This window comes from Rhinatrema bivittatum, chromosome 3 (genome assembly GCF_901001135.1).
Source record: "Rhinatrema bivittatum chromosome 3, aRhiBiv1.1, whole genome shotgun sequence".
NCBI lineage: Eukaryota > Metazoa > Chordata > Amphibia > Gymnophiona > Rhinatrematidae > Rhinatrema > Rhinatrema bivittatum.
The window spans coordinates 423827631-423843742 of record NC_042617.1 but is presented as its reverse complement, the minus strand read 5'-3'; the positions used below and the strand labels follow the sequence as shown (position 1 = coordinate 423843742).

Genomic DNA, 16112 nt, shown 5'->3' with positions numbered 1-16112 from the left:
GAATTAATTGTCTATGAATACCAATCAGGTTCCTCCTAAACTGGTATTGCATTAGGTGCATAGAAGTGCCTTTTCTGTTTCAATCACATTGTGCTTATTTGGCTGTAAGTGGGAAATGTTCAGAACTTTCTGAGGCAAGGGGGAGCCAAGACAGCCACAGAAAGTTTGCTGATATGCAATTATTATTTTCATGGTGAAGAAGAAATAAAATTGCAAGGTAAAAATGCTCATATAGACATGATTGTGAGGTTGTAAGTCTACTCGCGTTTCAGAATCCTGTGAATTGGGCCATGTGGTGCAATGCTTTGCCATAGAAAGGGCAATAATAGGTGGGGTCAGGAAGTCCCAGGCTTCGGCCCATTGCACAAATGCCACCAACCTACTGTCACGGAACTGGCGCTTCCTCTTCTGGTTTGCATCTACGCCGGCATTCTTCGGTAGCAATAGGCAATTTCTAGACTACACCCTTCCGGGTTGCATTCACGCTGGTATGCTTTGGAGTTTTCATGTGTTAGCAAGTTTAGAGTGCCATTGTGCATTATATAATAGCTATGTTGCTTAATGTGGGGGCACCTTATGCCTAAGATTACCAGTCCAGCCCATTTCCAGGTTTTTTGGCATTCTGTTAGAAAACTCTCCCAGAAGAAGGGTTGCGGAAGAAGGACTGCAGATCAAATGTTTCAGCGCTCACTTATTCTGCATTCTGAGATCTATACAATAGGGATGTGAATCGTTTTTTGACGATTTAAAATATCGTCCGATATATTTTAAATCGTCAAAAATCGTTAGGGCCACGATACAATACCAATTCCCCCGATTTATCGTCAAAAAATCGTAAATCAGGGGAAGGGGGAGGGCAGGAAAACCGGCACACTAAAACCCCCTAAAACCCACCCCCGACCCTTTAAATTAAATCCCCCACCCTCCCGAACCCCCCCCAAATGCCTTAAATTACCTGGGGGTCCAGCGGCGGTCCGGAACGGCCTCCTGCAATTGAATCGTATTGTCTTCAGCCGGCGCCATTCTGCGCCGCCATTGTGCAAAATGGCGGTGCAAAATGGCGGCGGCCATAGACCAACACGATTCGACTGCAGGAGGTCGTTCCGGACCCCCGCTGGACTTTTGGCAAGTCTTGTGGGGGTCAGGAGGCCCCCCCAAGCTGGCCAAAAGTCCCTGGGGATCCAGCGGGGGTCCGGGAGCGATCTCCTGCCGCGAATCGTTTTCCGTACGGAAAATGGCGCCGGCAGGAGATCGACTGCAGGAGGTCGTTCAGCCGGGGTCCGGAACCCCAGCTGAACGACCAGTTTTCCTGCCCTCCCCCTTCCCCCGATTTAGCTACGGACCGCCGCTGGACCCCCAGGTAATTTAAGGCATTTGGGGGGGGGGTTCGGGAGGGTGGGGGATTTAATTTAAAGGGTCGGGGGTGGGTTTTAGGGGGTTTTAGTGTGCCGGTTCACGATTTTAACGATTTTCACGATACTCTAAACACCCAAACGGCGACGATACTATTCCCTCCCCCTCCCAGCCGAAATCGATCGTTAAGACGATCGAGGACACGATTCACATCTCTACTATACAATGTCATCCACGATCATTTTGTGTAGATATTCTGTGACTCATTCGTCACACTCACCGGAAAATGACCAAGAGCGTGAAATTTGGTCAAGACTTTTAAATGCCTTGCTCAGGGGTAATACTCAGTGGGATCAGGGTGTCCCCCTGCCTTGGTGCAACCCAGAAAGGTCACTGATTAATAACCTACATTTACAGCTTTGGTGTATCTTGCCCTGTTAGCAATAGGCGAGCTGGAGGCTACGGTCTTCTGGCTAGCATTCATGCTGGTATTCTATGAAGCCTGGTGCATTTATAGCGCTATCAGGGAATGCATCACAGCTAAGAACACCCCAGCTCCAGGCCGATCAAGGGACCTAACCCTATGCCCAAAAGGGGATGGTCTTTTTTGCTTTAGCACAATAAACCCACCTTTAAGCCATTATCAGTTTTCAAGAAACCCTCACGGAAGGAGGGCTTCAGAGCAAATGTCGCTGTGCTCACTCATCCCACATTAAGCTCGCCCAGTGCTGTTACCGCTGGTATCCCACCGGTGATGGAGGTCAGCAGCTTATGCGTAATACATTGGCCATTATGGGTGCTTTGTCAGTGCAAGCTAAGATTTAAATTTCCTTCTACCCATTTCTGTCATCCGATGTTGTTCAGTGTGCATAGTTGGCTACTCCTGTATCGCACAAGAAATGTATGGGGGCTAGACTATCAAATGCCCCATTCAGGAAGGCACAAGATGTCACCAACTCTGGCCCATGATGCAGAAGGAAAGAGTGAGTCCAACAGAAAGCCAACTAGGGAAGATCTGGACTCATGGTCTATGTCTCTACCCTTAATTGGTTGCATCAGTAATATCCAAGTATACTCTGATGCATCAGGAGCCAGAGGTTTAGTGTTATGTCAGAGAAACTTGGTGGTCAGCCTGCCACCCAGACCACTGGACACTGGACAGCGGGTTGCTCAACTAGGAGCTTCACAGCTGTCTCCCCATTGTAGTCTCCCCATCATAGTCGACACATGCATCTGAGGTGATGTGCTTGCTTGTCTACAGGGGTGTTTTGGCATGGCAAGGTCTGGCAATCCAGTCAGCAAATGAGTAGGCTTCCAAGAGCCCTGACATTGGAGTTGAGGTGGGATTTCATGTTCTATGTGTGCATGTACATTGTGGCATGAGCGAGGATGAGCGTTGGAGAAGTACCCAGACAGCTGTGGTCCTTTAGAACCAGAGGTCACACTAGATGTGGCGTTCTTCTTGGTGTTCTTCATTCCAAAGGGTGTCTTTATTAGTTGCATAGTGTACATTAAAACAGCAGTGACCATCCAAGAACTTGGCACGTGCACAACTTGCTGCTCACTCAAAGCTGGAAATGGATTGCGTGTATTACCACTTTGGCCCAGGGATTGGGTCTTGATGGATCAGCGGCCAGACATGTCTTTGAAGGGCTGGATAATCTCGCTGTGTGGCAGACTGCCCAGGACCCCTCTGTTGAAGATGGTCATGAGGAGTAGTTGTGGAAAGTGAGACCCTTTTCGAGGGGCACATGGCCTTGTGGCCACCTCTCGACGCTTGGACCATAGGCACTAGGGATTGCGCCTGATCAATAAATGGCTGAACATGTCTGTGAGGGGCCCTGGAGAGTCCTGCTGTGTGGAAGACTGCCAGTACCCCTCTGGTGAAGACAGTTTTAAGGGGTACTCATGGCAAGTGAGACCTTGTTCGAGGGGCATGTGGCCTTGTGGCCACCCCTTGGCATTGAGCCATGGGCGCTAATGTCAGGCCTGAGGATTGAGCCAGATGAATAAACAGCTGGACATGTCTGTGAGAAGCCCTGGAGGGTCCTGCTATGTGGTAGACTGCCCAGGACCCCCTTGGCGCTTGGTCCAGGGTGCTGTCAGGCCCAGGAATTGGGCCAGATGGATAAACAGCTGGACACATCTGTGAAGAGCCACTGTGTGGCAGACTGCCCAGCACCCCTCTGGTGAAGGTGGTCATAGCGGGACCACCCCTCGATGCTTGGATTGTCGGAGAGGAATAGACAATAGAACATAGTAACATAGTAATGATGGCAGAAAAAGACCAAAATGGTCCATCTAGTCTGCCCAGCAAGTTTCCCAAGGTAGTAACTGCCTTTTCATCAGGTTACCCCCATGTTTCTCTTAACGAATCAAATGGCTGGATCAAAGAGACATGTGTTGGTGCCAGCTCTGGCCCATGCCACAATCGACAGGAGTGAGCCCGACACCGCTTGACCTTATCATCATACACTTTGGTGGCAATGATTTAGGTAACAGCATTGGCATCAATCACAGAAGACCAGAGCCACCTTTGCCTCATCGTTGCCACCCCTCAAGAATCCACTGGCCAGAAGCCATACCTTTGCAGAGTATTAAGTGCACTGGGGATGGGGAAGTTACCCTGCCAAGCTCAACTGGCAAGTAGTCAAAGCCATACAACACCAGGGTGGTGATCACTGGTGACGTGGTGTTTATCAATTGCGACATGAATGGGTGGATGGACATTGCACAGAATTATATGCCCCAGATGGAGTTCACTTGTCGAACTTGGAAAACAATCTGTTCCTGCAAGCTATACACAGGCTTTTCACCCATCTGATGCAGTAGCCATAGCCGTTATTTGGGGGGAGCCCGTCATGCACAAGTGGAAGGCACTTCCATGCTTGCATACGCCAGGCCCCTATGGCAGCGGTGACTGAGTCCAGGAGAACATTTGTAAATGCAGAGGCATTTGAAGTAAGTTGGGAGGTGCCAATATGTATGTGAGAGGCCTAAGGGCCTTCACTCGTTGCTACCGATGATCAATGTCTGACCCAGGTGCAGCCATGATGGATCTAGAGCTGATACAAGGGAAGAAGCTCTGGCAAGGCTTGCTTTGTGATGGACGGGCGAGATCCCCTCTGGTGGATGGGCTCCTGCAGTGGAGCCCAAGCCGGGGAGCCAATCCATTGCTTGGTGGTCACAGTGCCTGTTCCAGGGGTCCGTGGGTGGAGATTAAAGTATTGGCATCAGCCCAGGTGCAATTTCTGTAAACATTATGGACTGGAATCGGTGTCTGATTAGACTCCCATGTTAGGGATTTTAATAAATAACTGTGGCCTTTACATCCAAATTATTGTCGTGTTTTTCCTTGTGTGCAACTGGTGAGGCCAGCAGGACTGAGTTGGGGCAGATTAGAGCCCGAGAGTGTCTGGGCTGCCCGGTTATTCCTCTTTTCTTCTGGCTTCCAATTGCTATCCCGCTTCACACCTCAGTGCTGACAACCTTTCCCATGTGGCTGGCTAACTTTTATAGGGGTTTGAAGCAACGAGGCAGAGCTACATAGAAACAACTGATCATGTTCAATTAAATGCAATTTTTATAGTGGCCCCATATGACATAGTGCTCAGGCAAAAATAGCCTGTAGATCTTATACTTTTTTGTGTGTTAGTATGTATGCTAATTGCATGCTTGATAGAGACTCTATATTTTATCAGACAAATTAAAAAAAAAATTGAGTGCATCACTTCTTGAGTGTCATTTTAGCATACATGATAAAATTATTAGCTTATGTATTCTTAAAAATGTAAGTGTAAGTTTTAGTTCACAGGCCCCAATGTCACCTGGTAGACTATTATGATAACCCTTGAGAAGTATCTGTAGATGACTTAATAATTAATAGTAATGAAAATCATCTTTCACAGCAGATAAATGCACAGAACTAGACATTTGGGGTAATTATTATAACTGTCTACATTGGTACAAAGTTCACAAGTACATTTTACCTCTGGATTTTATACTACTTCTCAAAGTGAAATTATACAGATATGGTCCCTTTGAAAATAAAATAGGAAAACTACCTGCCCACATTTACACCTGCCGCTTGGTACAGATTGTTTTACCAAGAAAAAAATGTGCAAAATTCAAAAGTATTAGAATAAGTGCAAGTATATCCCTAGCCCCATCCCTAGGACTGTCTCTTCTCCATTCAGGTAAATATACATGACTAGTGGAACTAAGAATATAAGGTTAACTGCAAATAGGCTAGACAATTTTCAGTAAACTAATTTCTACTGATAAAACATTGTTCTACCCATGAAATGATTTATGTACAAATTTTTAAGAAATTTCCAGGAAGACAAAAGCAGGTAATATATGCTCTGCTAAACCAGATTTAACTAGCCTGACCCAGATTTGTGTAACATAGCAATATCTGCATTAGAACAGTGTGGGTTTCCCTAGTGCTAAATTTAAAGCTGATTGCTACACAGATCACTGTTCATAATCAGTTAAACTGAATCAAATATTTCATTTAAATTATTTCATGAGATATTCCAACCTGAAAGGTTGAAGAGAATCCCTATGGCATATTCACACATTCATAAAAGCAATAGTAATATAACATTTTATGGTCATTCTGGAAACTGGAACAGATTTGAACTTAGAGGTATTTCCAGGAGTAAAACTGTAGTTTTCAGACACAAATGGACTCTAAAAATGTCTTACCCTCTCTGCATGGAAAATACGTGTGTAGTACCAATACACACTTTGACAGTCGCCTGTTTTTTTGTGTGGATAATTTTTCTAGGTTGAGTTGTGCAGAAATCTTTGAAAATGTAAAAGTGTGTGTGTGTGTGTGCGTGTGTGCGTGTGTATGTGTATGTGTGTGTGTGTGTGTGTATGTGTGAGTGTGTGTGTGTGAGTGTTTGCAAGCCCTCTCCAGACCTACCCCAGAAACACTTCCTATTACCATGGGTAGAATTACATACCTAGGGGCACTACACTCATACTTTTACCTACACACAGGATGGGACATTTTCATAGACCCTATTTTGGTGAGTAAAATACTATGTTATCCATAGAAATGGGTTTGCAAATTGTCACCCTGAAAGCAAATCATATAAAACTGCCATATAGATCATTCAGTGGTGCTAGTTTACTGACCAAGCACACATTATTCACATTATAAGTGTTCAAAACTACATACATCAAAACTGATTTTGCGTATATAACATAATATTTATTAAATTAGTCACTAGTATGTAACTTACCGTCAAATATTTCAAGTTCATCAAATTGCTTTTCACTTTGAAATATTTCTATAAAGATAGAAATATTATAGCTTGGTTTAACTTTAATGCTCCAGGAGCAGGTCTGGGAGTTGGGATAATTGCCTGGATATCCTGGACTCAGTATCACACCAGATGATTCTGTGCGCATTTCATTTGCAGGACATTGTGCTTAAAAAAATGGTTAAAAAGAAAGGACAATGTTAATTTTCTACCAGTTTCTGGAAATGTCAACAGTGGAAATTGTGTAAATTACATATTTTTTTTTGACAGCTGAAGAACAGAACTCTGTAGTCTTGAAAATTCAAGCACATCTCATCTATGGATAATTCTTATCTTGGTCAATACAAATATTATTACTTATAAATAGCCCGGCTTAAATAACATTTGTTAAAAAAGAAAAACAAACTAATTAGCTACAGAATTAATAATGAAAAGCTATTGCTAAATTAATTATATTATGCACTCCAAGATAAAAAGGAGAACTGCTGAACTTATGAAAAGTGTAAATAACATTTTTTCAAGAAGAAAAAAATGGACCAATTCCAACACCAGAATAGAATACCACCAAAATCTGAAGAGACATTAATAGTGCAGCCCTCTCGACAAATAGAAGCATTAGGTTTTTTTTTCAATGACAACCATGCCATTATTTTTCAGCCTACATAGTCTAAGGCATATCTAGAACCGTACCCAGCCAATTTGTCACCTATGGCCAACTGAAAATATTTGCCCTCATCCTGAGCACCACTCACAACACCACCAGCTGGGAGACTCTGTTACATGTAGAGGCTTTAATTTCTATTTTGACCCAGCCATCAAAAAGTCCACAACAAACATTTTTATATATTGGTTACCGTATTTAAATTTGTCAGGTTTCTAATGTTGAAATAATGAGCTTGCAAATTATGGGGCGGATTTTAAAAGCCCTGCTCGCGTAAATCCGCCCGGATTTACGCGAGCAGGGCCTTGCGCGCCGGTGCGCCTATTTTCCATAGGCCTGCCGGCGCGCGCAGAGCCACGGGACTTGCGTAAGTCCCGAGGTTTTTTGTCGGGGGCGTGTCGGGGGGCAGGGCCGATCGACGTGGCGTTTTGGGGGCGGGGCACGACATTTCGGGGGCGGGCCCGTGGGCGTGGTTTCAGCCCGGGGTGGTCTGGGGGCGTGGCCGTGCCCTCCAGAACCGCCCCCGGGTTGCGTCTCGGCGCGCCAGCGGCCCACTGGTGCGCGTGGATTTACATCTCCCTCCGGGAGTCGTAAATCCGTGGACAAAGGTAGGGGGGTGGTTTAGATAGGGCCGGGGGGGTGGGTTAGGTAGAGGAAGGGAGGGGAAGGTGAGGGGAGGGCGAAAGAGAGTTCCCTCCGAGGCCGCTCCGATTTCGGAGCGGCCTCGGAGGGAATGGAGGCAGGCTGCGCGGCTCGGCGCGCGCCGGCTGCCCAAAATTGGCAACCTTGCGCGCGCTGATCCTGGATTTTAGAAGATACGCGCGGCTACGCGCGTATCTACTAAAATCCAGCGTAATTTTGTTTGCGCCTGGAGCGCGATCAAAAGTACGCGAACATGCCGTTTTTAAAAATCTACCCCTATTTGTATCTGTAGGTTATGGATAGATGAGAGGATTCAATATGATCAGACATATCCAATGTACGCAATTAAAGAAGCTGGAAAACTGCCTTTAAAGCTTCTCTTTAAAAATCTAGGGGCTAGCCAAACCAGGAGTATTTGCATAGCCACTGACTTTGCACCTGCTTTCCTGCAAATACAAAGTCAGCACCAGAAAGCACATGTAGCATGTTACTTGTGAGCTCCACTCTTCCCCTTACAGCCATGTACCTGTCCCCCCCCCCAGTCACATCCTCCCAACATACAATTAAAAATTATGCATAAGATTTTAGATGAAATCATTCAAAGAACAATCTTCTGAAACTAAAAACCTCTTACAACATACATATAGGGGCGGATTTTAAAAGGCGCGCGAATAGCCTACTTTTGTTTGCGCTCCAGGCGCAAACAAAAGTACGCTGGATTTTAGTAGATACGCGCGGAGCCGCACATATCTGCTAAAAACCTGGATCGGCGCGTGCAAGGCTATCGATTTTGTATAGCTGGCGCGCGCCGAGCCGCGCAGCCTACCCCGTTCCCTCCAAGGCCGCTCCGAAATCGGAGCGGCCTCGGAGGGAACTTTCCTTTGCCCTCCCCTCACCTTCCCCTCCCTTCCCCTACCTAACCCACCCACCCGGCCCTGTCTAAAACCCCCCCTTACCTTTGTCGGGGGATTTACGCCTCCCAGAGGGAGGCGTAAATCCCCGCGCGCGAGTGGGCCTCCTGCGCGCCGGGCCGCGACCTGGGGGCGGGTACGGAGGGTGCGGCCACGCCCCCGGACCACCCCGGGCCATAGCCACGCCCCCGTACCCGCCCCCAAAAAGCTGCCGACACGCCCCCGAAACGCCGCGACGACCGGGCCCGCCCCCGACACGCCCCCCTCGGAGAACCCCGGGACTTACGCGAGTCCCGGGGCTCTGCGCGCGCCGGGAGGCCTATGTAAAATAGGCTTCCCGGCGCGCAGGGCCCTGCTCGCGTAAATCCGCCCGGTTTTGGGCGGATTTACGCGAGCAGGGCTCTGAAAATCCGCCCCATTATGTTTCAATGCACTATTTTGATGCCAACCAGAAAACCCTGCTAAAAAGGAGAAAAAAAAGACATTTGGAACACTTATGGTATTAAGCCTATGGCATGTTGGGTGTGGGCTTGGCGCTGAAAAAGCCATGAGTAAACTGAATTATAATTATAATATAGTAAACTCCCATAGCAAAACAGCAATAACTACCAACACTCAAACAGTAACAACCCTATGAAAATGAAATGCTGTAAATATTACACCAAGCCCTAAAATAGCAATATGCTTCCTATTAGGAAAAGAGAACAAGCCAGGCTGTTATAGAACTCTACACAGAAATTACACAGTAGCTAAACACGTCATCTTGGTCACACATGCAGAGCCCAGACAGATCCCCATCAAATACAGAATAGACCATAAAGTATAAATAGAAACATGCAGAGAAAAAGAATTGGAAACCCCAATAAGCCAGCCTCTATATGCGGTGCAACATTGGAAAAACAGAAACATGGCCATTCCTCATAAAACCATAATAGTAAAACCATACTGATACAACAAATAAATATTTCAAAACAGCAGACAAACAGAGCATCCAATAATTTAAAATTCATAAAACATTTCCAAATACCAATAAAATATTTCAAAATAGCAGATACATCAAGTGGTGCCCAATAATTAAAACAAATAAGGATTTTTAAAACTCCTTGGCTTTCCGTACCTGGCAAGTTCTGATTTCCCCATGCCCTGAGACTGCCATGGATTAGCAGGGGGAGACTAGGAGATTGTTCAACATATACTCCTAAGCAGTTTAAGCACTCTCTTCTCTCTCTCTCACACACACACACACACACACTCAGTCATATACATTCACAAACTCTCACATGCTCAGTCACACTTTCATGCTCTCTCATATTCTCACACACACACTCACATGTTCGCTTTCTCCATGCTCAGTCACACACTCACTTGCTCACTTTCTCACATGATTGGTCACTCACATATGCTCGCTCACACACTCAAACACAGTCACAAACATTTGCTGTTCACATGCTCAGTCACACACACACACACACATGTTTTCCTCACTGGTTTCTCCCCTCTGGAAGCAAAATGAGCAGCAACAGAAACCTCTTCTTCCAGTCCATCAGATCTCATCTAGCCTTTGGGGGATGGGGGGGGGGGGGGTAGGGAAGGCCGATGCGGCTTCTTCTCCTGCTCCCGACTACCGGGGGAGGCTGATGATGCTTCTTATGGCACTGCAATGCCATAATAAGCAGTGCTCATTTTTCTCCTGTCTGCTGGAGTGGGTGGGGGTAACAGATGCTTTATTTTGCAGTCCATGCATCGCACAACCTCTCCTGCTCCCAGCTGGAGGTGGGGGAGGCCTGCAATGCTTCTTTCCTCAGGTCGTGCAGTTTATCGTCCTGCTCTTAGTTTCTTGAGGGGAGATGTGAGTCAATGCTTCTTTTTGTGGTACCACTTTTATTGCTTTCAACTGAAGGGGGAAAGGCCAATGAGGATTCTTGCGGCCCGCAGGCCACGCTGCTTCTAACTGCAGGACAGAGCAGAGCAAAGATAAGTGCCTGTGCAGGCAGACTATGAGATCCCCTCCAAGAATGGCCCTGAAAGGAGGGCAGATGCCAGGACCAGGTGAAGCAGCTCATCATACCCCAAGAAGCAAAGCTCTAGAGAAGGAAGGGAGGCTTATCAGCCACATTGTGAGTGCATGACAGCGCCCCTAGTGGATGGCGCCTATGGCTGAGACCACATCGGCCATAGGCTAGCTACGGCTCTGGGCACATCTGATATTAAGAACAGCATAATATCTCTTTGTATACTGTTGGAAGACTAAAATCCTATTTGCTGCAACTTAAGTAGTATCCTCATAATGAATGATTTCAAGGATGACATAGCATTTGTTTCTTTGGTGGTATTTGAAGGAATACTCAAATCTTGATTACTCTGTTTCTTTCCCCAAGGCTATATCATGGTTGCATAAATTAATCCACTGAACAGCAATATATATATTGTTTTTGCCTTTTGCCTTTTATAAATGTATCTTTGGTGTTCCTTTTCCCAAAGATAGCTTTCCTGGATGCCTCAGATCTTTACTGGCTTGAGGGTTGGAGGGGTATCCCCTTTGACCTACACTATCAGCATCAATCATTGGCCAGCAGAGACTATCCCTGGATCAGCATCCATCTTTCCTCTTTCACACTTTTTTAGGGAAAAATAAGGGTGTTTTATGGGCTTCGAAATGGGGCCCATATAGTAGGAAGACAGGTCCCTGCTTAAAAGGCCACAGAGTGGCTTAAATTGAGACACACTCAGCCTATTGTTACCCTGGGATGCAGATCTGCCCTGAAGGTCAGACTGGTTCTCATGTGTCATTAAGTTGCTATGAATGGTCCTGGCAACTTAATGTCCAAGGGCTACATGGTGGAGCAGGAAGGCTAAGCTTCATTTCTGCAGAGTATGCCTGGACTTTGAACTGAGATTCCAGTGAAGGGAAGAATAGAAGGTGAGGGGGGTTGCATGTTGAGGAGGTTTTAGAGAGCAAGAAAAGAGGCACTTGTTGAAAGAAAGAACAAAGGAGCTAGATGGCTGGAGATGGGAGTAACCCAGCAAGGGAGAATGAAGGGAAGAGGGGATGAAATCTAGCTATGGTTTTATAGTAAGGCAAAGATAGAAATGGAGAAAAATGAGATATAAAAGAAAGATCAGTCGGAGATGTAGGGAAGGAAATGAGAGAAGAAATGAAAATGGAGAGGAGACTTAAAAAGGACTTAGTAGACTTAGAAAAGGAAAGTATTAATAAAAAAGGTAAGGACCAGAGTGAATAGAAAAATAAAATGTCCAGATAACAAAGGCAGAGAAAAACATTTTATTTTTAGTTTAGTGAATGGAATATGTCAATTTTGCAAATGTGCATTTATGATATCTTTATAATTTGCAAAATGTATGAGGACATGCATTTTTGTTTCTATTCTTCTGGCTCTTTAGGGTTTCCAATTGAATTTTTGCTTGCATATTTTCTATTTCTAATTTCAATTCTTTCTTTGTTGTTGTTGTTGTTGTTGATGAGGATCTATCTATGCTCTGTGTGTGACACAGATCAGACATTTTGCCAGTGGATATAAGGCTCAGCAGCAATCTTGCTTAGTTTTTCTTATAGGGGATGAATTGTGTTTTAGGGTCTGTTGCCTTTTCATAGGTAGGTTTGTTGTCATTTGATCTCTTGGAGTTAATGTTGTTTTGATATGGCAGGATTTATATAGATTCTGAGTGACTTTGTGCATGGTTTTATGCTGCATCACGTAGCTGGTAGTAGAAGCAGTTTGTACTGCTGTTACTGAAGTAACACCAAAATTTGACTAATTTTTTGTATGGTGAGTTAAAGGGGGAACTTCTTAGTTCAGCTTTGCACCCAATGTTGAAGGAGTTTCTGTAGACACAGGCTATGTTTACTGAACTCCAGATGCAGGATTTATATTGGGGTTCTGTCTCATATTCTGAAGACCCCAGACTTCATTAGTGTTGTCTGACCTAATTGGGTGGGGGGGGGGGTGAGGGGGAGGCAAGGGGCAGTGTGATGATACCAGTGGTGCCTAGGGGTTCCAAAAACCTAAATTTGTTAGTGGGAGGAAGAAAGAGTTGGGGGAAGTTTGGGTAGAAATTGGGGGAAAGGTAGGGGGAGAAGAGATCACTGAAGAGTCTGCAAGCCAGTATTTTTCAATGTTAGTTAATATCAGTTTTTGCACAGAGTTCTTGTTTCTCTAGAACCAGTCTTGGTGGCTAGGTGCCTTGCCTGCAGGCCTTCCTACCCCCTTATTCTGCTTTCTGGAAAGGGATCAGGATGGCAGTGGTAACTATATGGCCTGTACCTAGTACCAGTTCTAGCAGCATTTCCTTCTCGTCACTGGGATAATGAACAAATCCAGGGTTGGGGGCTCAGCTACCTTAGATATTTAGGCCTTCACTGGCACCCTCTACACATCTTGCATCCATCTGATGTGGGTATTCATATATTTAATAATAGTATACAAGAGAGATTTATATATATATATATATATATATTGATTAAGCATAGCTGAACCATAGCTATGAGGGGGTCTTCAGTAAGTTAGGTCTTACCGGTGGAGACTGTAACAGAGGAGTCATGTCAAGGGCACACAAGACGTAAAATTAAATATGACTGTGGGGCAGACTTGTATAGGATCTATGGTACATTTTCCTGCCTTCATTATTAAGAGATTTTTTAAGTACTTTGAAAAAGGGCAGGTCATTCACTGATACTTGCGGGCAGATGTAACACTCGTATTCTTTTATAGATGGAGTGTAGGCTCACTGAAGAGATGCAGACTGGCAGCTGAAGGGAATTTGGCAATTGGATCATTTTGCAGGGGAAAGTATAGGAGACTTGGCTTGGATGGCCATGGCTCCGCACAGAAAAAAATAGATTGTATTGAAAACCAGTGATGGTGGGACTCTGTTTGAATTTCCATGTAGCAAAGAATGGAAGGGGTTGGCTTGCATGGTAACCTATTGCTTTGCCACATTATATATAATGTCATATATTTTGGGACATAAGGAGGTCCATATTCAAAAGCATTTACAGGGTAATTTATCAAATTGCTATAAGGCGTTTTCACATGCGTTAAGCCCCTTTAACGCATGCGAAAACACCTTCAACACTTGTGAAAACAGCATAACGCATGGTGCGATGCAAATAAGAAAAAAGGGAGGAGTTTGGGGTGTGATCTAGTAATTTTATGAAGCTGTAACTATACCTTTTTTGTTAGTGTTAAGCTGTGTGATAGGGCTTTATTGCACTTTGTGATTTTGTTTTCAGCTCCTGGAGCCAGCCTAGCTATCAAGAGAAAGAGAGAGAGAGAGAGAGAGAGAGAGAGAGAGAGAGAGACTAGCCATAATCTCTATAGGAGGCCCACCTAGTAACTTGAGGTGAGGTTTAAGTATTAGTGTAGGGTTTAGGGGCCACTTTGACATTCAAAATGAGATGTACGAACAGAACAGTGCTCCCTTGTGAAGATTTGATGACCTTCAGAGTGAGGAAACTCACCCAAAGATGAGATTTAGGCAATGTTCCCTCAACCTAGCTTGATGGACGCAATGTTCTCTCAACTTAGCTTGATGGACTCAAGCTAGGTTGAGAGGACAATGCACAAATCTCATCTTTGGGTGAGTTTCCTCACTCCGAAGGTCATCAAATCTTCACAAGAGAGCACGGTTCTGTTCGTACGTCTCATTTTGAATGCCAAAGTGGCCCTTAACCCCTACACTAATACCTAAACCTCACATCAAGATACTAGGTGGGCTTCCTATAGAGATATAAATACCTATCTAGGATGAGGGCATTATGGCTAGTCTCTCTCTCTCTCATCCCCCCCCCCCCCCCATGGTTGTAGAAGGGTGAGGCCAAAGAGCTGTCTTAAAATTAGGTAGCTGGCTAACTTTAAGAAGGCCAGCTATATTCAATAGTGTGGTTTCACTATTGAATATACCAGTACCTCAAAAGTTAGCCAGATAAGTTTATCCAGTTAACTTTTCTAGCCAGACTGTGTCTGAATATGGACCACTCAGTTTCATTTTGTCAAGTATCACTGTATACTTATGTAGGGATTGGACTACCTCAGAAGTTTTTGGGATATGTGTATTGTATTATTTATTCAAATTGTATTCTGTGCAAATAATTATTGTTTAAATTGTTACTATATGTTGTGGCCATGATTATTTATTATAAAGACATTTGTTCTTTTGAAATATCTGTTTTGTCATTATTGTGAGTGGGGGAAGGGGTGGGGAGAGGGGTGGGGAAAGGGTCTTTGATGCTAACTGCATTCCTATACTCTTCATAGGAAAAAAATCAGCACACACATATAGGGCCTTATTTTTCAAGTGGCTTGCACGCAATAAGGGATGTTTCGCATGCAAAAAGTCCCTTATCGCATTCGATACCAAAATGGGGGCGGAGTTGGCCCTGGAAGAGGAGGAGTTGGGGCGTCACCGGGGCCGACACCGCAAAGACGCCACGGACGATGAAAAGGTAAGGCCCTTTTCGTGTCCGAGTTCGCGCCCAATAGCTACACCTTCTATGGTGGCGCTATTGGGTGCGAAACTGGCAGCGATTGCACCGCGACGGTGCGATTGCTGCCGGCTAGCGCAGGCTCTCCCCCCGTTTCAGCCCCCCGCCCCTCATTCCCTAAAGTATCGCAGGCCTGCAATACTTTAGAAAATGAGGCCCATAGTGGTAACAAACACTTAAACTATTTTATAGCATTATTTTATTTCTCCCCACCACCAATTTACTTAAAATGTATAGCTGGTGAGTGGTCTTTGAGATTTTTTCCATCAATAGAAATATCTGCAGTGTCCTAATACACCAAGAATACCTCAAGCATCATTCTCTCTCTATTTCTCATTTGGTTTTCTCTCTATCTATAATAAGTATGAGCAGCTAAAATGTTTTGGTTTTTTTCCCCTTTCATTTTAATACTCTGAATCCCATTTAGTGCACAGTAAACAAAATAAACAAAAAAAATGCATATCCCTAGACTATAATTCTTTTTCTAACCCACCTGAGGTCCAAAAGCTCCTATGATATTTCAGAATTTATTATATTTATGCAATCTGAGACTTAGAGCACCATGCCTCTTCCTGTCTAGGTTAAAAAGCTCCTAACTAGTTTAATGTCAGTGCCTGAATTGCAGTGATCGTAATTGATTTATCATCATAGGACAAATTCCCCTGATGTTGCTGCTTCATTTTTCATTTTGGCACAGCATTTGGCTTCTATAACACCAACATGATAAATCAGACCCATAGGATCATAATAAGTTATTTTGACAATAT

General features: G+C 44.7%; 1 protein-coding gene across 1 annotated transcript in view; it reads right to left on the bottom strand.

The window, feature by feature from the left end:
• The window catches only part of CSMD1 (CUB and Sushi multiple domains 1), a 4035193-nt gene that overhangs the window by 511134 nt on the left and 3507947 nt on the right, over positions 1–16112 (bottom strand). The window contains 1 exon segment of the mRNA XM_029596871.1: positions 6609–6797. Coding sequence (XP_029452731.1) covers positions 6609–6797 — 189 coding nt within the window.